This window comes from Neoarthrinium moseri, assembly GCF_022829205.1.
Source record: "Neoarthrinium moseri strain CBS 164.80 chromosome Unknown scaffold22_Wmoseri_CBS_16480, whole genome shotgun sequence".
In the NCBI taxonomy this organism is placed as follows: domain Eukaryota; kingdom Fungi; phylum Ascomycota; class Sordariomycetes; order Amphisphaeriales; family Apiosporaceae; genus Neoarthrinium; species Neoarthrinium moseri.
The window spans coordinates 460,439-486,604 of NW_026055136.1; the positions used below are offsets into that span (position 1 = coordinate 460,439).

Genomic DNA, 26,166 nt, shown 5'->3' on the forward strand with positions numbered 1-26,166 from the left:
AACGGACAGCAAATCGCATTTTCACTTTGTTTAAAAAAGAGAAGGGTACACCTGGGGTGTATATCTGGATGCTTGTAATGTGGCAGACTAAAAAGAGACCTCTTGGATGGCGGCCATCATAGACAATAGACTCGGATACCCACAACATGACTTGTAACACTGACTTGCTGGTTTGCATGATTGAGAAGACCCCGCCGGTTGAACTGGATGGGAACACCAAGGCAAGTCCTGTAACCCGTGTGTAAAAGGCAAACAACGGAAGCATACATTCCTGTGCCAACAGCAGCGCGCAGCCCGTTGTACAAGAAGCGAATGCGACTCACCGACAGGAGGGTTGCCAAGCGAGTCGACCGGGCACGACCCAATAGGAGCTGGGGCGTCGGGCTGGTGTGCATCATGATCCAAGTCCATCCTTGATCCTCCCAGCAGTGCCACCTTGGGCTTGGAATACAAGGCGTCGTCTTGTCTGTCCTCTTCTGCCACCCATCTTGTCTCCTCAGATGTCTCGAGGCGGAGAGAGCGGGAGAGGATGCCATTTTGACAAATCCGCGACCAAGACCGTCAATTGTTCGCTTGTCTGCTGTCTCGCTCGTACAGTTCGTTAACTAGTTAGTGGCGCTTTGACCTGGAACCTGGGGAGCTTGTGGCTTTCCCCCCCGGGCCCTCGGTCTAGCGTTGCCCGCAGTGACGACCTGGACGAGCTCGTCCCCGAGAACCCCCAGGCCAGCATTGGCATTGACCTCGTGGCTCACTGTGGGGGTCCCCCAGTTGAGCCTGGCCCACTGCCAGCCATCGAAACTGGCCAACCAGCGCCCCGCCCTGGGCAGCTAGGGGCGGCTGCAATCGCCTGTCATACCTAAGTACAGTAGGTATCCACTAAGTTGCCTACCTACTGCCAGCCTGCCGCCCGCTCTTACGTATCGCCGCTCGCCTCTGGATGCTGCCGATTGGAGAGAGGCAGCTGATCGATCGCCAGCACCAGCTCCGTTGCTCCCTCCTACAACCAACCCATCGTCTTTCCTTTCCGACACCTCCAGACGCCTCCATGGCCATGTCCATGTCCAAGATGTCGTCGCCGAGCTTGAGGTTACTGGCGCTAGGCGCCCTCTCCTTATCGTCATGTCTGGTTTCCGCGCAGACCAACTACACCGAGGTCGACATGCTGCGGGCACAGCTGACCCTCCTCACCGGCCGATCTGACGAATGTCCGCCATGGTGAGTTCCGGTCCGATGCGCCTTGCGCCGCCCCTCAGCCGTCGATGGAGAGTACTAATACCCCCTCCTACAGCTTCAACTGTCTGCTCCCGGCCTACACCTGTGGCCAGTTCTCGGAATGTAACGAATACAACGGCAAATGCGAGTGTCCTGCCGGCTTCGGAGGCGACGACTGTTTGGAACCAAGTACGTCCATCCGTCCAGCTTGTGCTCTCAAACGCCTCCAGCGCACACTGCTAATCCTTCTACAGCTTGCGGTTCTCTCGCCCGGGGCAAGGACCGGCCCATGCGACAAGGCGACGCCTGCGATTGCGACGAGGGCTGGACCGGCGTCAACTGCAATGTCTGCACCGAGAACAAGGCCTGCGATGCTCTCATGGAGACGGGCGACGGCGGCGTCTGCTACCAGAATGGCGAGGTCATCAGCCAGAACTACCAGATGTGTGACGTGACCAACGAGAAGATATTGTCCATGCTCGATGGCAAGATCCCCCAGGCCAGTTTCAGCTGCCAGAGAGAGAACGGCTTCTGCGACTTCCAGTTCTGGATCGACCGCCTCGAGTCCTTCTACTGCCACCTCGAGGACTGCAAGTCCAGCGCCGAGTTCGATTCCGACAGCAACAGCACCTACTACAAGTGCCCCAAGGTCCAGTGTTCTTGCATCCCGGACCGAATGCTCTGTGGAGAGGATGGGTCTATTGATCTCACCGACTTCCTGGCCGAGGGTCTGACAGGTCCCGCCGAGTTCGAATGTCTTCAGGAGAACGGCGGCGTCAACAACTGCAAGTTCAAGGAGCCCGAGTTGGACGGCATGGTGAGAGCGATCTTCGGAGACCCTAGTATCGAGCTCAGCTGTCGCTCTGGAGAATGTCTGTACCACACCGAGGTTCCTGGCTACGAGCGTCCCGTCAAGAAGATCAACACGCCCTTGATTGCTGGTGTCATTGCTGGCTGCTCGCTCTTCCTGGTTGCCGTCATCCTGCTCGTCTGGTATCTGTCACGACGCTCCTTCCACTACCAGCCTGTGAGCCTAGACGACTCCGACGACGAGTCATCCAGGCTCATGGTCGACCACAAACCTGCATCGCTGTATTTTGAGGACGTCTCCTACGACCTGAACGGGAAGCGCATCCTCAGCAACATCCAGGGTATGGCACGTCCCGGAGAAGTCATGGCTATTATGGGTGCCTCAGGCGCCGGAAAGACCACCTTCTTGGATATCTTGGCGAGGAAAAACAAGCGTGGGAACGTGGCTGGCAACTTCTACGTCAATGGCGAGAAGGTTGAAGATGCCGAGTATAGGAATGTGGTGGGTTTCGTCGACCAGGAGGACACCATGCTGCCGACTCTTACCGTCCACGAGACCATCCTGAACTCGGCCCTTCTTCGACTGCCCCGGGCCATGAGTCGTGCTGCCAAGGAGCAGAAGGTCTGGGACGTGGAGAAGCAGCTTGGTATCTACCACATTCGCGACTCCCTGATCGGGTCCGAAGAAGGCAAAGGCCGTGGTATTTCTGGTGGTGAGAAGAGACGTGTGGGTATAGCCTGCGAGCTGGTAACAAGTCCTTCGATCTTGTTCCTGGACGAGCCTACCAGTGGTCTCGACGCCTACAACGCCTACAACGTCATCGAGTGCCTTGTCACCCTCGCCAAGACCTACAAGCGCACCGTCATCTTCACCATTCACCAGCCCCGATCGAACATCGTCGCCTTGTTTGACCGACTGATCCTGTTGGCCCAAGGCAAGACTGTGTACTCGGGCCCATTCGCTAGTTGCCAGGGCTATTTCGACGGCATCGGGTACTCATGCCCGCCAGGGTTCAATATCGCCGATTATTTGGTTGATCTTACCATGCACGCCACCTCGTTCGAGCCCTACGATGACGGTACGCTCCACGCGGATAACGCGAGCGTGGGACCGAGCAGCACAAAGGCAGTCAAATCGATCGCCAGCATTTCTGGTAACAGCACTGCCGAGGACAGCGTCAATACCGAGCCTTCATCCAGTCGACCCAAGTCGAAGCGCAAGGATTCAATCAGGACACGCCAGGAACGCGAACTCTTCACACGACGTAAGAACGCCGCCAACAACAACAATGTGGACACTGCCGCATCTTCCGACGTCGACGAGGAGATTGGGGCCTATAAACTCCACAAGCAGCCCCCACCTCCTCATATCAACATTGACGAGGCGCATGATCTCCCTCCATCGGTCCATGATAACGATTTGGATGGACTTCATCAGGCATTTGTGGAATCCGATATCGCGGGCTCAACACACGATGAGATCCAACAGGCTGTCGAGAATGCCCGCAACGCCAACGGCCAGAATGGATATACCCCTGAAGGCCCCAATGTCTACGTTGGCGGCATCGGCAAAGGCTACGCGCGCCCCAGCTACGCGAGACAGTTCCTGATCCTATCGAACCGGACATTCAAGAACCTGTACCGCAACCCGCTTCTCATGTTGACCCATTACGCCATTGCGATTCTTCTGGCCGTCCTGTCGGGCTACCTCTTCTATGGGCTCACCGACGACATTCCTGGCTTCCAGAACCGCCTTGGTCTCTTCTTCTTCCTCCTTGCGCTCTTCGGCTTCAGCACCTTGACCAGTCTGAACGTGTTCGCTTCCGAACGCCTGCTGTTCGTCCGTGAACGCGCCAACGGCTACTACTCGCCTGTCACCTACTTCGCGGCCAAGGTGCTCTTCGACATCATCCCCCTGCGCATCATCCCGCCCATCCTGATGGGTGCCATTATTTACCCCATGACGGGTCTCATTGCTGACGCCCAGCACTTCTTCATCTTCATGCTGGTTCTGGTGCTGTTCAACCTCGCCGCAGCAGCCATCTGTCTCTTCATCGGCATTGTCTGCAAGGACGGCAGCGTCGCCAACTTGATCGGGTCCCTCGTCATGCTCTTCTCGCTGCTCTTTGCGGGTCTCCTGCTCAACCATGACGCCATCCCTGGGGCAGCCAAGTGGCTCCAGGCACTGTCCATCTTCCACTACGGTTTCGAGTCGCTGATTGTCAACGAGGTGCTGAAACTGGAGCTCGTCGACAAGAAGTACGGCCTCGACATCAAAGTGCCCGGCGCCACCATCCTCTCGAGCTTCGGGTTCAACAACGGTGCTCTCTGGATGGATGTCCTCAACCTTGGCGTCTTTGCCGCCGTCTTCGTGGTCCTCGCCTACGGTGCTATGCATTTCTTGCTTGTAGAACGTCGGTAGAACCGCTGGCGTAGGTTTGCCAATTGCGCACCAGCGCCGTGTAGGATAGAGTTGTCAGCACAGTTGTGCGTGACAAGGGGGGCTGGCTTTGGCGGCAGATATACGTATAAAGAGCATAGTGCGGTGATTTCCTATGTACTGCGTCGAGCATTGAATCTTGCGCCGGGCCAAGGGGGCGGTATTTCCCACCCTCATCAGCTAGCTTTTCATAGGACGGCATCATCAGGCATCATGGCGTTTGACGGAGTTTTGCTTTGTAATTCTACAATTGAGACAGGAATGGAACACAGCCACCACGGGTTACATAGACTACCAATCTTCTCTCGTGCGCGACCCGGTTCTTGTATGAATAAGCCACTTGCTTGGATGCGATGATACGATAAAGCTGTATTTCATATGTACAGTGTTCAATTGTACCCCCGAGGCACATATTTCTGTCGTAGTGGCGCGCCAATCCCTTCGCAGAATGAGACCTTGACCCACGACGTTGATTATTATACAAATTTTGGCCTGGTTCTCTGTTGAGTAGTCCCAGGCCATCTTTTTTTTCTACACATTGTACACGAAGCCTCCTGAAACCGCTCAGCAGAGGCAGCGAGCTTCCATACTTCGCGCTCGGTGCCAACAAGCCGCTGTACTCTATAGGTGGGGGACAATTGACCCCGTCTTGGTATTCACAGTCTCCCCAGCTTCTGTTTGTCCCTTTGCTCAGACCTCATCCATGGGACCACCGGTCAGCTCCTCGGCCACCCTCCTCTGGCGCTTGCTGGTGCGCGTGCTCTCGTCCGAGGCGTTGATGACCTTGTTGTCGGTGCGGAGCACATCGCCCATCATGTTCCTGACGGTGGACGGGGCGCCGAACATGTCCCAGGCGTTGACGGACGTCTTGCCCGAGGGCGTCAGGGTCTTGCTGAAGTAGGCGGGGTCGAAGACGCGGTCGACCTCCCTCTCGAGAGCGGCCTCGTCGACGATGAAGGAGCGGGCCGACATGTACAGGTGCTGCAGGGCGTCCTTGCGGTCCTGGGCCTTGGCCTCGGCGATGGCGGCGGTGCGGGCCTGGGAGGCGAGGGCGCGGTCGAAGCGCTCCGGGTCCTGGGGCACGTGGGTCTGCAGGACGGCGGCGGGGATGGTGGTCTCGGTGAAGCGCTCGTCGAGGCGCTGGGCCTTGTTCGTCTGCTGGCGGTTGAGGTTGAGCTTGGAGGCCTGCTGGGACAGGCGGGCGCGGTCGGTGGCCTGCTTGCGGGCCCACAGCTCCGTGACACCCTCGTTGAAGTTCTTGCGGCGGTTCTCGGCCATGCGGCGGCGGCGGGCCTCGTGCTCGCTCCCCGGGGGCAGCTGGGACTTTGCGCTCGTGGGGGCCGGGGCGGACTGGGCCAGGAAGACGGGGTCGTGCTTGGGCAGCTCGTAGGTGCGGCGCTTGAAGATGCGGCGCGGCAGGGGCAGGTGGCCCTTGCGGGCGAAGCGGTCGTGCTTCTTGTCCTCGATGGCCTGGGACAGGGGCGGCGTCGGCACGTTGATGAAGGCGGGCGACTCGGGCGGGATCTGGTTCGTCGGGCGGAGCGAGGTCGCGGAGAAGGCCCGGCTCAGGGACGAGATGGACGTGGCCGTGGTCGTGGCCGTGGCAGTCGAGCCATGGATCGACTGCGCGGCCCTGCGGGAGAGGGCGCAGGGTATTGAGGGAGGCATGGTGCGGGAGAATGTGATGTGAAAGGCCAGAACAGGGCACGAGAGGTGAGTCTCGCCGGGGGGTGGGGGGGTATCTCTCAATGGGGCGGCCCTGGACCACGGGTGCAGCCAGAATATATCTCGAGCTTCTCGCCTGGACCTCGACTTCTGGCTCAACTTCTGGCTCGACTTCTGGCTCAGTAGAACCAGCAGCATCCAACTTTTGCAGTTCGCGTCCCAATTCGGTGATTCGATAATCCGGCTTCCAAGTGCGACCGAACCGCCCCGCTTATCGGGCCCGCTGGGCGCTAGACGGCCCGGCTAGGCCTCTAGGAGTCTAGCGCACTGCTGCCGGTGGAGCGCCCCGCGGCAGAAAGGCCAAGGCGGTCAAGATTTTCGAAAATGTCGGCCGCAAATCTGTAATCTGTACCCGCCGCCAGATTTCTGCGTCTGCTCTTGAAATTTTCCCATCCCCAGCCAAGTAGAAAAGAGGCCCCGTCCCCCGCCAACACCTGTGCGGTTCTCTTTCTTACTCGTGCTGCCTCCTCTCGACGCCTGTCTTCTCGTCTCGCCACTCGACCAGTTCCGAGGCAAGATGGGTACCGGCAAGAAGGAGAAGAACCGTCTTGTCCGCCAGGGCAAGACGGGCACCGGCATGGACAATGTCCACGTCAAGGGCGAGAACTTCTACCGCACCGGCAAGAAGCTCAAGGTCCTGAACATGCGGACCAAGGGCAACAAGCCCCAGCGCAACGCCGACGGCAAGATCACCCAGGCCGGCGCCTACCAGTCCAGGGACATCCCCGTCGCCCGCGTCGAGCCCAACCGCAAGTGGTTCACCAACACCCGTGTCATCTCCCAGGACAGCTTGGCCGCCTTCCGCGACGCCATGGCCGAGAAGGCCAAGGACCCCTACCAGGTCCTGCTCAAGAGCAACAAGCTGCCCATGAGCCTCATCCGCGACGGCTCCGACACCAACGGGCTTAAGCAGCACAAGGCCAAGATGACCATCGAGACCTCGTCCTTCGCCGACACCTTTGGCCCCAAGTCCCAGCGCAAGCGCGTCAAGCTCGGCGTTGGCAGCATCGACGACCTGGCCGAGGACTCGGAGAAGAGCATGGACAAGTACAAGGACAAGCTCGAGCAGAACAGGCTGCTGAGCGGCAACTCGGGTGCCGATGCCGACATCGCCGGCGACATGCAGGACGAGGAGCAGGACCCCTTGTCCATGGCCATCGAGCCCGTCTTCAACAAGGGACAGAGCAAGCGTATCTACAACGAGCTCTACAAGGTCATGGACAGCAGTGACGTCGTCATCCACGTCCTCGACGCCAGAGACCCCCTGGGCACTCGCTGTCGTAGTGTCGAGAAATACTTGAGGGAAGAGGCGCCGCACAAGCACTTGATCTTCGTGCTCAACAAGTGCGACCTGGTACCGACCTCAGTTGCCGTAGGTTTCCCCCGTCTTTCCTTGCCCCCGTGCCTCTTTCATCAGCCCCATCCCACCCCAATGCTTTGAAGTCAGGATGTCTACCGCAATTTTCTTTGCCCATGGAAGGAATCCGTTACGTCATTGGGAGATCGAACATTCGAACTCGTATTTCCGTGTCTTCGGGCCGGGAGTAGACTCGACTCCGTCTTGGGGTCTTGTCGTGAGTGAGACTTTGTTTCATCATGAGTTGAAGTCTTTACCTCTGCCCGTCAGGGTGGCCTGTGGTAGTCTTCTTAGTATTGATTCATACATTTCCTTCACTCTCTGCGTGATTCCAAGTCAGATTGCGACATGTGCTGACTATATACAGGCTGCTTGGGTGAGGACTCTGTCCAAGGAATACCCCACGCTGGCAATGCACAGCTCCATCACAAACTCTTTCGGAAAGGGTTCCCTGATCCAGTTGCTGCGTCAATTCTCGGGCCTGCACAAGGACCGCAAGCAGATCTCCGTCGGTCTCGTTGGGTATCCCAACGTTGGTAAGAGCTCCATCATCAATACCCTCAGAGCGAAGAAGGTGTGCAACGTTGCTCCCATTCCCGGCGAGACCAAGGTCTGGCAGTACGTCACATTGATGAAGCGTATCTACCTGATCGACTGTCCTGGTGTCGTGCCGCCGAATCAGAACGACACCCCTCAAGATATTCTCATGCGCGGTGTCGTCCGTGTCGAAAAGGTCGACAACCCAGAGCAGTACATCCCCGGTATTCTGGCCAAGGTCAAGACTCATCACATGGAACGTACATATGAGCTCAAGGGCTGGACCGACCACATGAACTTCCTTGAGCTCATGGCTAGAAAGGCTGGCCGTCTCCTCAAGGGTGGTGAGCCCGACGTAGACGGAATCGCAAAGATGGTCTTGAACGACTTCATGCGTGGCAAGATCCCCTGGTTTACCCCGGCCCCCGTCGCCGAGGGTGAGGAAGGGAACGTCAAAGAAGGCCGAGAAGGCAGACTAGGAGAAATGCCGCGGAAGAGAAAGAGGGAAGATGGCGAGAGCGTCGCGGACACCTCTGTCGCTATCTCCGAGGATGCGGATGAAGACGTGTCGGAAGACGACGAAGACGATGAGGAGGATGGCGACTTTGAGGGCTTTGATGACGATAGTGACAGCGACAGCGATGACGAAGCTATCTCCAAAGCCAAGCAGGCTGCCGCAGCAAAGTCGGGCGGGATCGAGAGCGAAGATATGATACCCCTAGACGCATCAAGCGATGAAGAAGGAGACGAAACATGAGATAGCTTTCTAGCAACCGACTCGATCGTCTCAACCCAACAAGCACCTGCGGCTTCACGACAGCAATGGAGTCCCGGCGACATGAGCGCACCAGCCAGGCATGCGTAAGCAAAAGCACGATACGGCAGAATGTGTGAGGGCGCCGCATGCCGTCGTCAAGCAGGTGTTGAAGCAGCTGCCATGTCGTCAAGCCTTTGCAGGCTGAGAAGAACCCACGACTGCCCGTAAAGTTTCGACGATAGTAACCTGCTTGCGGACACGTCAACTTCGGCAACTAAGGGGGCAGCTTGACAGCCCCGAGGACAGATATTGCCGGTTCGTGTTGCAGATACGCAGTCGACCCCAGTGACTCGGGAGTTTGCGTGCCAGCGAACCCCGTCGTCGTCATAGGAGCTATTGGCTCATCCCCGAAGGAGAGGGCAGGTACGAGTTACCCTGGGCTCTACAAAATTAAATACAAAACGCGGCTTCTTTCGCCATATGATCAATACCATCAACTACTTCTTGACTAGTGCCTGCCTGACTTGCGAAATCATGTCCGTTCTCCCTAGTGAGCCACGTTGTCGTTGGTGGACGGTCTCCAAGCTTTCTTGTCGGATTTTGGCTTTCATCAACCCGCTGACACTTCGCAATCTTCCCACACCACGCTGTCTTTTGGTTCCTTTTTGGCATTCTTGGAAGCCTCGACTGCTTGGCAGCTTGCACTCACCACACCAATGAACGCAACAGACTAGATTGGGCGTACTGGCCTCCTCTTCGGATCCTTTCTCATACTTGTGACCCTCAATTTTGCTCCCGACGGCCTTGTCGATCAGATCTACACGCCCAGCCACTCACTTTAAGATGCTGGCACTCCTTGCCCTTCTGGTCTCGGGGATCCTCTTCGCTACGCTCAGCCAAGGCAGCTCCATCACCCTTCGCGCAAACGCAGGATGTAGCTTTCACCTGTCCACTGGAGGGCCTGCCCCGTTCTGGGTTGGCCAGCTACCAGACGGTCAGGCCCGAGGTGGAAGTGATATCCGGGCATCGACTTTTACTTGGTTCGGCGACGCTTTCGTCGACCAACAGGGTCGCGGCTGTTGGTGGACTCGTAAGTTGTGACACCGGCATCTAAGATTGCACTCAGCCGCTGACTTCGGTCAGCGCCGTCAAATACCCTTCAGTGCGATGTCAACCAGCAGCCAGCTCACGGATGGGACATCCCCTGCAACGGTATCACGACTTACAACGGCCAGTCTACCTTCTACCAGTGCAAGACCGGGGACGGTGGTCAAGTGAACCTGTACCTACAATCGATTGGGCCTCAATGTCAGCAGGTCACCTTGATATCGGACGGATGCACAGACTGCCAGAATTCTCCGGGGAATGGCGCATCTGCTGGGCCCCAGCCTGCTTCGACAAGTAGTAACTCCAATACCGTGCCCTCTGTTACACCATTCACAACAAGCCCGAGCCCCCCAGGAAGTTCCAGTCCAACAAGCCCTTCCGGAAACGCAGGCCCAAGACCTACTGCTCTGCCGCCTCCTGCCAAGGACTGCTCCGCTGATTTGACCAACACGTTTCATTACCCCTCGCTCCTCGTCCCCATCGACGTGGCGAATCCTGACAAAGCCTACGGCTCCTCAGCGTACGGTCAGGTGTCCCCCAACGCCAGCACGCTCTTCAACTTTGACTTTCCGGCCGCTGATGCCGGCAAATCGTGCAAGGTCTTCTTCTCGCTGCCCTCACAGTCAGTCCTCCAGTCTCAGCAGGGGAGCAGCTACTACTTCACTGGCGACGGCTCCGTGGTCTTCTCGAGGATGGGCAGTGCCGCGAGCGCGGCAACGACGTACAACGACATAGCCCAGGGGCGTATCGGCAGGAACGACCTGGGGGCCCTGAAACTACAGCCCGGCAACACGTACGTCATCGAGACCTTTGCGTGTCCAGCCGGCCAGGGGGTAAGCTACATGGTAGCGGAGCCGGCCGGTCGTGATACCTGTCTGATTTACTACCAAGAAGGGGCACCCGTACCGGTGGGATTGTTCGTCTCAACCTGCTGAAGTGAGTTCCCGTAAGAATGCTCTGGTAAGGAGGGAAGCTGCTCTGGATGTATTGGATGGTACGAGGAGAGACAGCAGTTATGCAAGTTCTATCGGAGGCTTTGAAGGGCGTGGCTTTGGTTTTGGGGTTTTGTTTCTTTCACACACACATTGGGCCTCGGCGGCCGTTTTTGGAACGAATAGATCTTAGTCGATTCTCTCATGTAGTGACTAGCTACTTCTATACCCGGAGAAGTCCATCATATCGAACAGTACAGGATGAAATGCGTATTCACAATTATAGCCTCATGAACCCTGTGGAGAATTTGCATGATATAGTCATATGGTGGTCGGGAAATGATGATGTATACATAGGCCTCAGCTTTGCTCATCGAATGTCTCTGAAGGCGACATCCGAGGTGCCTTCCAGGGACGTTTTGGCCAAAGAGAAAATTTGCAGCATCTGGACTCCCGAGCAACTTGCTCCTGCAAATAACACCGCCCCGGACGATGCGAGAATATGCGACAGGTAGGACAGGTTGTCACACAGCTTTTAATCGGCAATTTCGAACCCTCCTGCCTGGCTATACGCTACTTTAATTCGCCTCCTTGCGGATCCTGAAATTAGCAAGATTCTCTCGAGAGACTCGTGAAGAATTTAGCAGTTATCAATGGATTGTACCAAAGTAGGTAGCAGCTCTTCCTTCTCTAAATACATGTCTTGAGGAAGTGCTGCGTATCTTTCCGACCAAAAATCTTGATCTTATACATATCAGTCCTGGAGCTCACATGGATGGGATATATATTTCACAAGGGCAAAGGAGTTATTGTTAGAATGGCATGTTTAACAGGTCCCTAATCCTGGGGTTCTCGCTTGGCGCGCTCGGATTCCGGTTATAGCGCTATCTTCCTGCTGCTCATCACCGTAGCAAGAGCAAGATAGCCCTTTATGCGACGATATCAGGCTTCTATACCCGTTTAGTACTGGTATGGCAGACTATATTGGCAAGAGTCTGATGTGAAAAGTCAGATAATTAGTTATTGGGAGACGGCTCGTGACTTTTGGCCGGAAAAGAGTTTGTTCATGGACAAGAGTGGGGTTCTGAAAAGGATTTCCCTAGATACGATTTTGGATAAAGTCAAAGTTGAGAGCTCGTCATACACAAGCCGAAAGATACCGTAATTGATTCGGTACTTATTTTCATACTATGTGGATGAATATCATATAGAAGTGTCGCACTTGTTAGTCATGTCCTGGGGTGCCAACATGGCGGGTCAGAAATCCCAAAACGGTTACCCAATAGACCAGGTTCGTTTCCATGCGGTCCTGCACCAAACAGCCAAGGGCGCTTAGCAAATGTCGCCTATTGGATACCATTGCCGCATCACGATGATCCGATTCCCTGGCGAGAGTTTCAAATCAATTGCTACACCTGGTCCCACTGTCTTTCATGCGCCCCAAATCCATGTTTTCGACGACTGGCTGTTTAAAGAATCTTTGAAATCAAATTTCCAAGGCCATCTGCTCAGCATTCATCATGTCTGCTGTCACCAAACAGAGAGAAGCAGCGAAACAACTTTACCGTAGAATAAGCCCTTGGCAAACTCGTATTTTGCGGCTTGAACCTGCTCCTCATCACGAACAACCTGTGTTTTGCCGCCTTCAAGCTGCCAATATCACCGCCTGGGAAGGCCTCGGGATCGTTGATGATGGGAAGGAGAAAGAGATCCCATTCGAGGCCTTGTCCTACGAATGGGGTACCCCAGACTTCACCCAAACCCTGACGGTCAACGGCCTAGAGTATCCAGTTACCCAGAACTTGTTTTCCGCGCTGCAGCATCTGCGAGACGACAATAGACCCCGGTATCTGTGGGTTGACGCCTTATGCACCAACCAACACGATGCAATTGAAAAAGCGATACAGGTACGACGGATGTTTGTCATATATCGCAAGGCAGAGCGGGTCATCGCTTGGGTGCCTGGCTGGTCTGAAGGAATGATTTCCACTCTACGCAGTCTACTGGCGGAGCCCACTTCCGCGGGTCACATGGATGGTAGGCGTCAAGAAGAAACCTATAAGCTTTTGGTTGATGCATATCACCCATCACTCTTGAGGCGGACTTGGATTCGTCAAGAGTTCTTCGCTGCCAACGTCATAATGTTCCAGTATGGCAATCTCAGCCTGTCTTGGGATCAGTACAGCCAACTAGGTGATATAATTGAAACGGTACGAGCTTCCGATCCGATTCCTCGCAAGGAGGAGGAAGAAATATGGCATACAGATGCGAACAGCTTGCGATTTCCGGATGTCGCTGCAGAGAGCCTTGTGCCTCTGATGCAGGAGCGGTGTGCCGTGAGGCCAGCACGTATCAACCCTTGGAGCCCGAGTAATGCCGTTTCACTTCTCGGAGCCTTGGTGCTCTCATCTCAATTCCAAGTTACCGATGAGCGAGATCTAATCTACGGGGTTATCGGTCTCACCAACATCGCTACTAAGCTTACACTGGAAGAAAGCGACGGAGAGATACCTAAGCTGCCAGTGGACTACTCTATATCGGTTTCGGAGGTCTACCAAAACACTACTATATTTTTGATTCAGTCTGCACGGTCTCTAGCTATTCTCGACTTTGCCGGATGGGCAGATGGGCAGGACATGCCGCCGTCTTGGGCCCCTGACTGGCGCCGATTCAAATCGGAGGTTGCAGAGAGCCGCGTGTCCAGGCAAACGGATAGCTGGAAATATGGCACAATTGATCTGAAGCAACTCGACGAGAAGATGTCTCGTTGGCAGCCGCAGCCAAAACTGTTGAAAGCTCCCGGAGTTCTCAGCACGCGGGGTCTCGTTCTAGCCAATGTTGGACCAACAGACGTGGACGGGTATACATGGAGCCCTTTTGTATCCCCCAAACTTGTTGAATCGGTTCTAGCGAAATTCGCTAGTGTTGACCACTCGTCCCGGCCAGAAAGGCTGCGTGAATTTACCAGTATGTTTCCAGATATAGGTACCGGCCACCAGAAACGTTTCTTCGACATGTTTGAGAGCGAGGAATGGGAGCTACCTCTGATTGACGGCACTATCCGTTCGGTTCAGGTAACGGAGTCTGGACTTCAAGTCTTCACGCAACTGCAGGAGGAGATATTTGAAGGGTGGTTTGCAGAGTATACCCGATACGGACAGCCTTTCCCTGGCTTTCCCGCAGAGCCTTTATGGCTGCCCACTGTGTCAGTGGCCACGGTACCTCATAGCACCATGCAGCGGGACTTGATCGTCCTCCTAAGCGGTGCGCCTTACCCTTTCGTCATGAGACCGACAGATGGAGGGAAATACCACCTGGTTGGCCGCTCCCTCTATTCTCTATGGTTTGACCACATACCTGCGCGGTCAGCCATGCCTTGTCGTGTGCCGATGAGTGACTTCGCGTCGTTCGCATGGTCTCGCGTGATCGAGACTCTGAATTCTTCGTCTCAGTTGGGAGAATTTGATATTATCTGAAGTTGAAGGTGTATTTAACGACAATGACAGTGGAGTGAGACACTGCGCCAATATAGCGATCAAGCAGGTTGTCCCTTGGTCATCCACAATGACATAATTGACCAGCTGCACTTTGCCCAGGCATGCAGAATGATAATTGTTGTAGCAAGGTTGTTAAGATTGGATGTTCCATATGGCTTGGAGTTGTACTCGTTAAGTAGTCATTCAAACTATTGAGGCCATGGTGTATCATTTCGAGAAGGTTGAGGAATCGAAACACCTCTTTTCCGTTATAAGACTATTCGAAGGCTTGCCGTAGTCGCGACGAACCGGGCCATCGTTCCTGATGCCCCCTCTTAGAAGCCTGGATATGTACCTGAAGTTTAGTTACCCGGCAATTTTGGGGACTAATAACGCAGTACAATCTCATTGGTAGCTTCAAGGACGAATTGGTGGTACAAGTAGTCAACTCGGGATGTATCGCGTTGTCTGTGCGGTGCTGCAGGCTAAAACTTTATCCCAAGATGGAGCGGGAATTGGGGAAAACGCAGCGAGCTGATGTCACAGCCGAGGATTCCACGTCTGGGCAAGGTGCAATCTTCGCTGCGTATATGGCCCGCTATGCGTGTATGTAAGCGTTACTAATGGCGCAGACGGTGCTGCAAGCCCTTAATCAGCAACACCTGCACAACGTCGGTTCGCCAGTGGCCAGCGTGGTGTCGAGCTGCGTCAAACTCATTCGGCACGAGTTTGTTGGAACTTCCAGGTCGATTTACATCACAATATCCCAAGGAGCTCACAATCATCGAATCTCCTGCGGCCAGCAGGCTGTAGACTCATTACCGCGACCCCAGAGATGTATCTCACTTACTTCGCGCTATAAATGGTTAGATGTATAATTTAAACGTCTATCTCATAGTTTTGGTGTCACCTGCTGGTGCTGCCAAAGAAGTCGTATACAATCAGTTGCATTCATGTGCCATATCGAGGCCTCATGAATTCTAGTCGTGTATACTTGTGCTATCGAATCCATTCTTCACATGAGATAGATAGATAGCTTGCCCAGCGCGGGCGACGCTTTTGACCGAAGTACAGTACTTAACTTGTGGAGACTAGAAGCAAGAACTATCGCCTGCAGGTACACGGCCTTTCGGAAACACCGCTAACTACCCCACCGTAGCCCCAAGACTAGTGCCTAGATGCTTAGTGGCTGGGGTCGAATGCTGATATCATCTCTGTCATCAACACTAAGCTTTCCACTCCAACTCTACCTGGCCTTCCGTTCGCGATTTCCAATGATTAGATGATGCAAGTAGCCTGATTTGGACCGATGCAGGAACCTCTCCAGGCAGGGAACGAGAGAACCTCTTCGGCACCTAGCAAGCCTAGGACGGATTCTTAGTAGCTTGATCAGCCAACATGGCTGCCATGGACTGCACCCAGGCGGGGTTTGTCTCATGCGCGCCCTGAGCCAGACACTGAAAGAGTATTTAGGCTCGAGACAGCCCGGTGCACTCACTCACCTTGTTCTCCGACTGTGCCTGTGCAAGCTGTGCTAGTTAGATTTCTCCCTCCACCTCTAACACTTCTACTGAAAGCTCCGTGAACAACTGCAAAATGGCCCCCAAGATCGCAATCGTCTATGTGAGTATTTCCAATTCTACGTATCGACCCAGATTCCTACTCTGGGCCATATTCCCTATACCCGCTGGCATGATTATGACCCCGTGACTTTGGTTGTTCCAATTGAATGGCCAGTCACAGGGCAATGATGACGAGGTCTTGGAGCAAACCATGGTACTGACTGCAACAGTACTCCATGTACGGACACATCCGTCAACTGGCCGAGGCAGAGAAGAAGGGCATCGAGAAGGCTGGTGGCACTGTCGATATGTTCCAGATCGCCGAGACTCTCCCCGAGTCTGCGCTGAAGGCGCTCGGTGCTCCCGGCCAGTCAAGCGACGTCCCCGTTCTGTCAGGATCTGCAGGCTCCAAGACCCTTGAGAGCTACGATGCCTGGCTGTTGGGCATTCCCACCAGATACGGCAACTTCCCCGCCCAGTGGAAGGCTTTCTGGGACCACACCGGTGGCCAATGGAAGAACGGTCTATACCACGGCAAGATTGCTGGCCTCTTCATTTCGACTGGTACCCTCGGTGGCGGCCAGGAGTCGACTGCCATCGCTGCCATGAGCACCCTGGCCCACCATGGAATCATCTACGTCCCTTTTGGTTACGCCAAGGCCGCAACGCAGATGATGAACTTGAATGAGGTTCACGGTGGCAGCCCGTGGGGAGCTGGTACTTTCGCGGGCGCTGACGGCACCCGGCAGCCCAGTCCCCTAGAATTGGAGATCGCAGAAGCTCAGGGCGCCTATTTCTACTCGGTTGCCGCCAAACACTTCGGTTGACTACATGGCGGAGCGACTGACGGCACGAAGAAGGACGAGGTATCTTCATCAGCCCAGCCTGCGGCTGGAGTCCGCAATGGCACACCAGCAGAGTCGCAACAGAAGGACAAAAAGACAGGCTCGGGCCCATGTGGTTTGCCAACAAAATGCAACATACTTTGATTAACGCTAGCGTTGTAGATGAAAACCAAACAAGGAGAAAACTAGTTCCTGAACAGTTGGTGTTTGTCCAGAGGCTAGTCTGTAGTAGTGAATCGTTTGACTATCTGACTCCGTCAACGCCCTTTTCACCCTTGCGGTGCAAGATGAATGAGACCACTAACAAGACATCGCCGGCCAGCAATGTTGCGCCGCCATAGGCGATGAGCCCCTTCCATGATGCTTCATTTCCATTACCAAGGATGGCGCCGCCAATGGGTGTCCCGATCAACACCGAAACCCCCATAGCGAAGAAGAAGGTCCCCATCCTCGTCCCAAGCCTCTCCAAGTTGGGGACGTATGGCACCATAGCAGCGAGCGTCCCACTTGTTATGCCTCCACTGAAGAACCCGTATAGAATACAGAAGACTATGAGTCCTGGGAGATTCTTGATGCCGATCCATGAGAATATCAGGACTGCAGAGGCAAAGGTGGTGAATATAAGCATTTGGATAGGACCAAAGCGATCAGCAAAATAATTGGGTACCACGCGGCCAAAGATGCTTCCAGCATTCAGTATAGTTACAAGGTATGGAGAGAACTCAGTCGACGAGATTCCCATCTTGACACTATAGAGCTGCACGTAGAAAAAAGGGACGTACATCCCGAGATATGTGCAAAACATTTGTGCCACGAACAACAAGAATGGAAGGTCTGTAAGGATAGACTTGTCGAAGAAAGCTCGCCGTTTTGCCGCACGTGGAACCCGTGTTTTCATGGACGTAATCGGGATGACGGAAAGTGCCAGCATGAGAAAGGCGATGGCTCTGGTGGCCCAGCCGAAGCCTATCTGTGGCTGGAGTCGACCAAACATGATGGGAAGAAGGATACCAGCGATTGGTGATCCGATGGACTGCACGCCCAAGGCCAGCCCCCTCCGTTTGGCAAACCACTGGCTTACAACGGCAGCGCTGGGAAGGAACATGATCCCACAGCCAACACCGACGCATACACCCTGAGCTAGGATAATCTGCCAGTACTGGGTGCACAGGCTTGTCATGAACATGCCAAGGACTACCAAGACGTTTCCCACAATGATCAGTCCCCGGAAGTAGCCCGCGTCGTACAGGGGCCCGGTAAAGACACCTCCCATGGCGGGCAAGGCGCCTTGTAGAGAGCCAATCCATGAAATGTCTGATGACGAGCTTGTCCGCAGAAGATCGGTCCTGTAATAAGTCTGGAAGACGCCAAAGCTATTGATGATTCCCCATGTGTAGAACAGGACGACGATGGATCCTGCGACGACGAGCCAGGCCTCGAAGCCGCCGTCTGGGACGGCTGATGCGTCCAAGTCTGGGCTCGTGGTTGGACCAGAGGGCGATGAGTGCGGTCGCGGGGGGGACGAGGCTGGTCGGATTGCTCCAGGAGCGGGTGCTACCTCGCGTTTCTCCTGTGCGGCCATGATGGGAACAATCTTTGCTCCACCCAATGGTTGGTATCTAGGTTGAAAGTGGGATGGTTCAGGAGCTCGCTCGATATAGCCAACCGGCGGTTGTTCTTTTGGAGCTTCAACCTTGTCCGCTTTAGATCAATTGCGAGACTCTTGTGACCACATACACCACTCGGGGTGTTTTGAGCCGATGGCGGCCGGTAATATTTGCAAGATCATCCATCAAGTTATGCGGAGTAATGCCAGAGTAAGGGCGCGTTTTTGAATTAGTCATCCATGGATGTTACTGACGTCGGGTACCAAATCACATCATCTTGGGGAACGACCCCTGGCTGCCGGGCTTACATCTGATGCGGGCCGCCCAGAACAGCACCTGCATAACTCGTACGCACCCCGGGAATACCCAATGCACATAGTTCTCCGGAGCACGCAATCCCTTGTAGGAGAGGGACCTGATCCTGTTGCTCCTATCCTGTGGCCGCACCAAATGTTGGAGGCGCCTCTTTGTGAGAAGCAAGCTTCTAGTTGGCCAATACGTACTTGGACCAGGTCTCGAGTGCACGGGTATACTTGAAAGCCATCGGGTGCATTGCATCTTTTGCTGCCGCAGCGTGGATTGCTCCTGATTCATGACTGAAGAAGCCCTAGCCTCCGTCCTACGAGAAGCTGGCATCAGTTCTCAACCGCATGCGCTGCCTTTGTCCAATCTTCCCTTCCATAGCCATAGACAGAGCCTTGCGCGATGCATGGAGGTGCCGTCGGGGTCTCAACGGACCAATCGGAAAACACGTTGGGCTTAGGGGCACAGGGATGTAGTAGCTCTGTTTGTGTGAGAGAGACAGAGAGAGAGAGAGAGAGAGTAAGACACACACATAGAGAGCGGGAGCTCTAGCCTGAAAGGGCCGAGTTAGCGGCTGGAACAAGCTAGGCCGACCTGCATACTATGTATGGCCCCCCCGGAGCTATGGTGCATTTGTCGCTGGACTGATTGGCCAACCAGGCGGCCTAAGCCCAAAAAAATTTCTTGAAAGGTCCCCCGTCAATCGCGTATCCAGACGGAGCATATCGCGACGGGCCAGCACTTCCCACTCATTATTACGTCTTCGTTTCTTCTTGTTTCGCAGCATTTTCCTTTCGCCTTGCAAGATGAGGGCCCAACGCGCGGCCGCTGTCTTGGCCGACAGTCGGCTCCTGACTTCCAAGTGCAGTGGCAGGTTCATGGGCATATGTTCCCAGCTCTCCGGGGCGCAACCACAGGTGCAATGGCGACAGGCGCCCGTTCAGATCGAGGGCCGCAGATACTTCAATGTCTCGCGGCCGAGGAGGGCAGGGCCCGGCGGTGCTGCCGCTGCCGCTGCTAGTGCTGCGTAAGTCCCTGCGTCCTGCTGTGCCATCCGGCGCACACACCAGCCAGGCCAGCCAAGGCGTGCGTGTGTCTTCGTGGGCTAACGTTTGACTCCTGGGCGAACAGCTTGAGAAAGGCCGCCGAAGATGCCGCCAACTTGACGCCAGAGGCCGTCTACGCCAAGATGAGCCCCGAAGAGAAGCACCGACTGTCCAAGGTGCGAAACATCGGCATCGCCGCCCACATCGACAGCGGCAAGACCACCGTCACCGAGCGGGTCCTCTTCTACACCGGCCGAATCAAGTCCATCCACGAGGTCAGGGGCAAGGAGGGCGTCGGCGCCAAGATGGACTCCATGGACCTGGAGAGAGAGAAGGGAATCACCATCCAGTCGGCTGCCACCTTCTGCGACTGGAAGAAGGTCGAGGACGGCCAGGAGGAGACGTACCACATCAACCTGATCGACACCCCCGGCCACATCGACTTCACCATCGAGGTCGAGCGGGCCCTGCGCGTGCTGGACGGCGCCGTCATGATCCTCTGCGCCGTCAGTGGCGTCCAGTCCCAGACCATCACCGTCGACAGGCAGATGAAGCGCTACAACATCCCCAGAATCAGCTTCGTCAACAAGATGGACCGCATGGGCGCCAACCCCTGGAAGGCCGTCGAGCAGATCAACTCCAAGCTCAAGATCCCCGCCGCCGCCATCCAGATCCCCATTGGCCTCGAGGACCAGCACAAGGGCGTCGTTGACCTGATCGACATGAAGTCCTTCTACAACGAGGGCCCCCGCGGTATCCACATCCGGGTCGAGGACAAGGTCCCCGATGACCTCAAGGAGTTTGCCGAGGAGAAGCGCCAGGAGCTCATTGAAAAGCTAGCCGACGTCGACGACGAGATTGCCGAGATCTTCCTCGACGAGCGCACCCCCACCCCCCAGCAGATCAAGGACGCCATCCGCAGGGCCACCATCGCCCTCAAGTTCAGCCCCGTCATGATGGGTTCCGCCCTGGCCGACAAGTGTGTCCAGCCCATGCTTGACGGTGTCTGTGACTACCTGCCCAACCCGGCCGACGTCGAGAACCTGGCTTTGGACAAGTCCAAGGGTGAGGCCCAGACCAAGCTGGTGCCCTACAACTCGTTGCCCTTCGTGGGTCTTGCTTTCAAGCTCGAGGAGAACAACTACGGCCAGCTCACCTACATCCGAGTCTACCAGGGTACGCTGAGAAAGGGTACCTACCTCTACAACTCGAGAAACGACAAGAAGGTGCGCATTCCTCGTATCGTGCGCATGCACTCCAACGAGATGGAGGACGTCAGCGAAGTCGGCGCCGGTGAGATCTGCGCCGTCTTCGGTGTCGACTGCGCTTCCGGAGACACCTTCACCGACGGCAACTTGCCCTACACCATGTCGTCCATGTTCGTGCCCGACGCCGTCATGTCGCTCTCCATCAAGCCCAAGAAGAGCACCGACGCCGACAACTTCTCCAAGGCCATGAACCGTTTCCAGCGCGAGGATCCCACCTTCAGACTCTACGTCGACGAAGAGAGTGAGGAGACCATCATCTCGGGTATGGGTGAGCTGCACTTGGAGATCTACATCGAGCGTCTGCGCCGCGAGTACAAGGTCGACTGTATCACCGGCCAGCCTCGTGTCGCCTACCGAGAGACCATCTCGAGACGCGCTGACTTCGACTATCTGCTTCGAAGACAGACCGGTGGACCCGGTGACTTTGCCCGGGTTGGAGGCTGGATTGAGCCGAACGCCGACCCGGAGTCCAACTCTTATGAGAACCAGGTGGTTGGTGGCGTCATCCCCGACAAGTACATCTCTGCCTGTGGCAAGGGTTTCGAGATCGCCTGCGAGAAGGGCCCTCTGTTGGGCCACAAGGTCATCGGTGCCAAGATGGTCGTCAATGACGGTGCAACGCACGTCACCGATTCTTCCGATTACGCCTTCTCGCTCGCTGCCCAGATGGCTTTCCGTAAGGTCTTCGACGAGGCTGGCGGTGCCGTGCTCGAGCCCCTGATGAAGACTACCATCATGGCACCCAACGAGTTCCAGGGTAACGTCCTGATGCTGATGAACAAGCGCAACGCCACCATCGTCGACACCGAGATCGGCAGCGAGGACTTCACCCTTATTGCTGATGTCAGTCTGAACGCCATGTTTGGATTTTCGAGTCAGTTGAGAGCTGCTACCCAGGGCAAGGGTGAGTTCAGCATGGAGTTCAGCCACTATGCTGCGGCACCGCCGCATTTGCAGTAAGTCTTACCCATGCCCCTCTAGACTGCAACAGTTTACTAACGACCCCATAGAAAGGAGCTGGTCGCCAAGTACCAGAAGGAGCTGGAGGCCAAGAGAACAAAGTAAACAAATCTACTTAATGCCAGCAGCGTCACCATGTTGTCGGCCCCCATTCTTTTCGGCCGTGAAACAACAAGTGGCTGGATTGCTGTGTGTTTCATACAGCATTGCAGAGCCTTCTTGGAGGTGAGGTGTATACTAAATGTACATGTACAACAACACTGTGATGATATTTCATTATCAAGAGGTAGACATGACTAGACATAGATCTGGTCTCAGTATAGAACTTGCACATAGGGAAATGGCATGGGCGGGAAACCAAAAGCACCATCATTCAGGTGCTACTTTTGAATGAACCAAAACTCTACTCTTCAACAATTCATGCGTCTTGCTTATCGATGTGAAGGTTGGTCCTGGCCACACGTGCCTGAGTTATGTAGGGCAGATACAGCAGTGCAATATCTGTTTCAGAGGGTCCAAGACTGCAGAAGGAGTCCAACATAGCCTACGTCTGGCTGTACCAATAGTACAATGATCCAACGGAAAAGCACTGACTCAGGTCGGTTCATATGATTTGGAGTGATTCCACTTGCCTGCTCCCCGAATAATGGACCTTGTGGAGGTCCTTGTTAAGACTAATACCCAAAGCCCGAATCGCCCGAGAAGATGGAGCACAAAACAGTCCACTTCGCCGATAGATAGAGTCGATAGGGTTTATGGCCTCAATAATCAGGCCTGTGACCCAAAAGAACGTCTTCTCCAGATCGTCAGCTAGTTTGCTGCAGCGGAGGGGAAGGTAATGGGTTCCTTTCCACGTATTGCTATCATTGGCAGGCGGGTCCTGGTACGTGAACATCGGGAGCCGCGGCTTGGCGGCAAGCTCAACTGGAACAACGAGACCTGTGAGGCGTATATTTCCGTCGGATAATTGACCAAAATCTGATCCCGCTATGGGAACCATCTCGGCTGTCACACTGGAGACTAATCTTTTCCACCCCAACTGCCTGTGGGGCGTGCGCAGTTGTCGCTCGTCTGGAAGGCATTTCTTGTTCCAGTCGGCAATAGAGTATCCCCAGCTTGGATGCCAGCGAAGATTATCCCACTGGGAGAACACCCGCGGAAGATATTCGAAAAACACTCGACCTTCGACACTTGCCCACGACCAGCTGGGAGCACGGTACTGCGAGGGCCTGGTCGCGGTTGTAACAGTATAAGCATGTTGTGGGCTGCACGAGTGCCATTCAAGCATGACTAGGAAGTGATGCATAAATGTACCGGCCACGTAACGCGAAGAATTAGGTTTCAGCCCTTTATACAACTCTGCCGTCGTTTGCGCTACTCCAGCTAGAGCGATGAGCTTGTCTTTGGGCTCAGTAAGACGAGTTCGTGTGTAGGCTTGTATGACATCACACCAGAAGTGTAAAAGCTCCATATCAGATGGCGATGCGGTCAAATTGGTGTGCCGCAAATCTACTGAGCGACCCTCGATATTGCCTTTTAGATCCGCAGGCATCATGAAATCAAGGTTCTTGAAGTCAGTGTGGCCATCTGATTTTGTACAGTCGAGGACTCCTCGTGGATATAGCTCACAAGCATCCATAGTCGCACATTCCCATAACATCTGGGTCTTCCCGAAATGGAGTACCCTGGGTGCTAAGAAGCGCTCTTGAAATACCCAGCCGCGCATCATCAAAGGCGCCCTGGTGACTTCGGCCCACCAGAAGAAGGGGTCTACCAAAAAGCAGGTTTCTCCAGGGAGAAGTGCGGGCTCCGCTCGAGGCAGCATGGGCAACGGCTTCTCTAGCATGTTGAGGAAACCCGACGTGTTGTTGGGAGCGCCTGTCGCGGATATGTTTAGGGCAGCATACGTGTAGATTTTGGACATTTCCAAGCTTTCCGTTTCCCAGTCGCTCTTCGAGTCTTGCATGATGCAGAGACAGTCAATCCAAACGTATTCGATACTCAACTTTCGCAAAACCAAAATGGCATCTCGGAACGATTGTGGCAGGTCATGTATATCTTGACCGGTCTGAAAAGCCGAGAGATTCTCGTGCAGAAGACGAAGTTGCTGGTCTGGACTCCAGCGATGGCTCAAAGTTGCGTACTTATGGGGGTGGATCCATACATCATCGCGCAGAACCAGACGCCAGGTCCCTTCGCTTGCGGATCGTATTTCGACAAGCCGTTTGGGTTGATAGTGCAACTCTCTAGTTTTCCAGTTACTCAGAATGGTGCATTTAGGGTGCCGGTTGATGCAGTTGTCAATCCAGTCAATGGCTGTTTGAAGAGAACGATCTGGAATGGGCGCCACATCGGTCAAAACCCCTTCAGGTAAGAAAGGTTCAACCTCTTGGATGTTGTCAGCATAGTATTGCTTCGCCGATATAGGGCTCGGATTCACAACCTCTTGAAGGGATAAACAGAAATTGCCGGCTACACGAAGGGTGACTCTGGCTTTTCCATTCCAGAAGGAGTTTCAGACCCCCCAACTCATAAACGACCCACCACACAGTGTGCGAGACAACAGCGGTTTGAAGCAGATTGTCTCCCCCCAATTCAGAGGCCAGAGCCTTGCACAACAAGCAGCCAGCTGTGACAGACGCCCGGAACGACTCGGTATCCCCGTGGTGGGGCCTGGCGACACCATCCCTGGCATCGGTATCATTGTTCAAAACTCGCACAATATCTCGGCAGCAGTGGCATAGCATTTCGCTGAAAGGCCAGCTGCTCGCAATCATACAATTCACCTCCGTGATATCTGAACATAAAGACGACGGTGACTAGAAAGAGTCGGGGGCTTCGTGACTACTGTCAGATCTGGGATCTGCGTGCGGCTGAGCGCTCACAGCCCCGCCATGCAAGAATGTGTTGGGTGGCTTAGCTCTCGTACCCGTGGAGGAAATAACACAATTGAATGCAACAGGAAATATATGACGAGAAACAATAATTGTATACATAATTCGCCCAGCCTATATCCGTTTACCTATCTTAGACTGTTCTGGTGGGTCTGCAACTAGTCCTTGGCGTTAGACGTTGGGAGAGCTCAGTCAGAGTTCGATATTTCAACACCCGGAGCCTGACTCCGTTTGTTTATCCGATAACTTTCAGGCAGTTCGAGGTGATTAAGGCAGATAATTACGCAAGAAGACCCGGGAATGAGATGAAGAAGCTGCGGCATGGTTCCACCTCAACTGCCGATCACTCGGCCGCGTGTAAACGGGCAGCTCGAAGTCAGAGGACTCTGGAACTAGAGGTTTGGTAATATTCCAGACCGTATCCTTCCCCCTTGGCGCGCGATCTGGCCCAAATTTATAATATCCTCAGTGGCAAAGGAACTCAGAAAGTCAACGTACTGTGTAGCAAACGCGCCGGTTCTGTTACTTGTTGGCCAGTCTCTGTAGGCCTATGGACTAGTTAATCCAGACAATGTCGGGAATGGAGACATTAATCTACATACAGGCTCGGCAGGTGCTAATGGTTGATGCCTCTATGGATGTCAGTTCATCTAAGATTGCCAAGGCGCATCCTTTTCGTCCCAGTGGTCTTGATGTTCACTTGGTGGTAGAGTCTTCGCCCGGACCGACCCCTGGTTTAGATTGGCGAGCCCGGAGAGGGAAGGCGGTTTGGGATACGGTGGGTCGAGATAAGTGGCCTCGTCCCGATCGCCCCCACGTGGAGCCGGAGAGTTGTGGCAGGCTTGGCAGGAGTTTGGCGCGTGCAGGTGAATAACGCGCGGCTCCAACCTCGTTGCACAGATATCAAGTGGGACGATAATGCAATCCATAGTATTTGAGTTCTGGTCTTGCTACGGTGAGCCAATGGGATCAGCGACGATCTGTAATTGACGGCCTATTGAGACATTTGACTCGGTTACGAGTGCCGGGAGCTATTGTCCCCTGGGGCTGGGTATGCAGGGGAATTGTGTGTGTTTTTCTCTCTGCTGCATGTACTTGGTGTGGCATATCCTCAGGCCGACTCAGTGCCGGAAATGTACGGGGACTCTAGCCGAATAGGAATGCGGAATTCAGGAACATGTAACATTCCCGTTATCATAGAGGTGCAATGCTTACGACGTCTGCCGAAGCCGCTACATGATAATCGAAAACGCCATTTGACGGAACGGGCTCGACCGTCGACGTGGTTCAAGAGTGCACTGAGGGGGGTCAAGCGGGCCAGTATATGA

At 54.8% G+C, this 26,166-nt stretch overlaps 8 protein-coding genes across 8 annotated transcripts; 5 read left to right on the top strand and 3 right to left on the bottom strand.

Moving 5' to 3' along the window:
- Positions 1 to 1,045: 1,045 nt before the first annotated feature.
- Positions 1,046 to 4,444, top strand: JN550_006474 (uncharacterized protein; the record flags this gene model as incomplete). The annotated part of the gene is made up of 3 exons (XM_049318217.1): positions 1,046 to 1,215; positions 1,289 to 1,401; positions 1,467 to 4,444. The coding sequence occupies 3 exons, from the start codon at positions 1,046 to 1,048 to the stop codon at positions 4,442 to 4,444; spliced, it is 3,261 nt and encodes a 1,086-aa protein (XP_049171693.1).
- A 708-nt stretch (positions 4,445 to 5,152) lies between these two features.
- JN550_006475 (uncharacterized protein) lies at positions 5,153 to 6,130 on the bottom strand (the record flags this gene model as incomplete). Its single annotated transcript, XM_049318218.1, has 1 exon — positions 5,153 to 6,130. The coding sequence occupies one exon, from the start codon at positions 6,128 to 6,130 to the stop codon at positions 5,153 to 5,155; it is 978 nt and encodes a 325-aa protein (XP_049171694.1).
- A 574-nt stretch (positions 6,131 to 6,704) lies between these two features.
- Positions 6,705 to 8,838, top strand: JN550_006476 (uncharacterized protein; the record flags this gene model as incomplete). Its single annotated transcript, XM_049318219.1, has 2 exons — positions 6,705 to 7,559; positions 7,912 to 8,838. 2 exons carry the CDS (start codon positions 6,705 to 6,707, stop codon positions 8,836 to 8,838), a joined length of 1,782 nt encoding a protein of 593 aa, XP_049171695.1.
- Positions 8,839 to 9,681: 843 nt separating this feature from the next.
- On the top strand, positions 9,682 to 10,880 carry JN550_006477 (uncharacterized protein; the record flags this gene model as incomplete). The annotated part of the gene is made up of 2 exons (XM_049318221.1): positions 9,682 to 9,928; positions 9,982 to 10,880. The coding sequence occupies 2 exons, from the start codon at positions 9,682 to 9,684 to the stop codon at positions 10,878 to 10,880; spliced, it is 1,146 nt and encodes a 381-aa protein (XP_049171696.1).
- A 1,517-nt stretch (positions 10,881 to 12,397) lies between these two features.
- Positions 12,398 to 14,353, top strand: JN550_006478 (uncharacterized protein; the record flags this gene model as incomplete). The annotated part of the gene is made up of 1 exon (XM_049318222.1): positions 12,398 to 14,353. The coding sequence occupies one exon, from the start codon at positions 12,398 to 12,400 to the stop codon at positions 14,351 to 14,353; it is 1,956 nt and encodes a 651-aa protein (XP_049171697.1).
- Positions 14,354 to 15,949: 1,596 nt separating this feature from the next.
- On the top strand, positions 15,950 to 16,742 carry JN550_006479 (uncharacterized protein; the record flags this gene model as incomplete). The annotated part of the gene is made up of 2 exons (XM_049318223.1): positions 15,950 to 15,976; positions 16,146 to 16,742. 2 exons carry the CDS (start codon positions 15,950 to 15,952, stop codon positions 16,740 to 16,742), a joined length of 624 nt encoding a protein of 207 aa, XP_049171698.1.
- Positions 16,743 to 17,004: 262 nt separating this feature from the next.
- On the bottom strand, positions 17,005 to 18,342 carry JN550_006480 (uncharacterized protein; the record flags this gene model as incomplete). The annotated part of the gene is made up of 1 exon (XM_049318224.1): positions 17,005 to 18,342. The coding sequence occupies one exon, from the start codon at positions 18,340 to 18,342 to the stop codon at positions 17,005 to 17,007; it is 1,338 nt and encodes a 445-aa protein (XP_049171699.1).
- A 4,206-nt stretch (positions 18,343 to 22,548) lies between these two features.
- On the bottom strand, positions 22,549 to 23,910 carry JN550_006481 (uncharacterized protein; the record flags this gene model as incomplete). Its single annotated transcript, XM_049318225.1, has 1 exon — positions 22,549 to 23,910. The coding sequence occupies one exon, from the start codon at positions 23,908 to 23,910 to the stop codon at positions 22,549 to 22,551; it is 1,362 nt and encodes a 453-aa protein (XP_049171700.1).
- Positions 23,911 to 26,166: the final 2,256 nt, after the last annotated feature.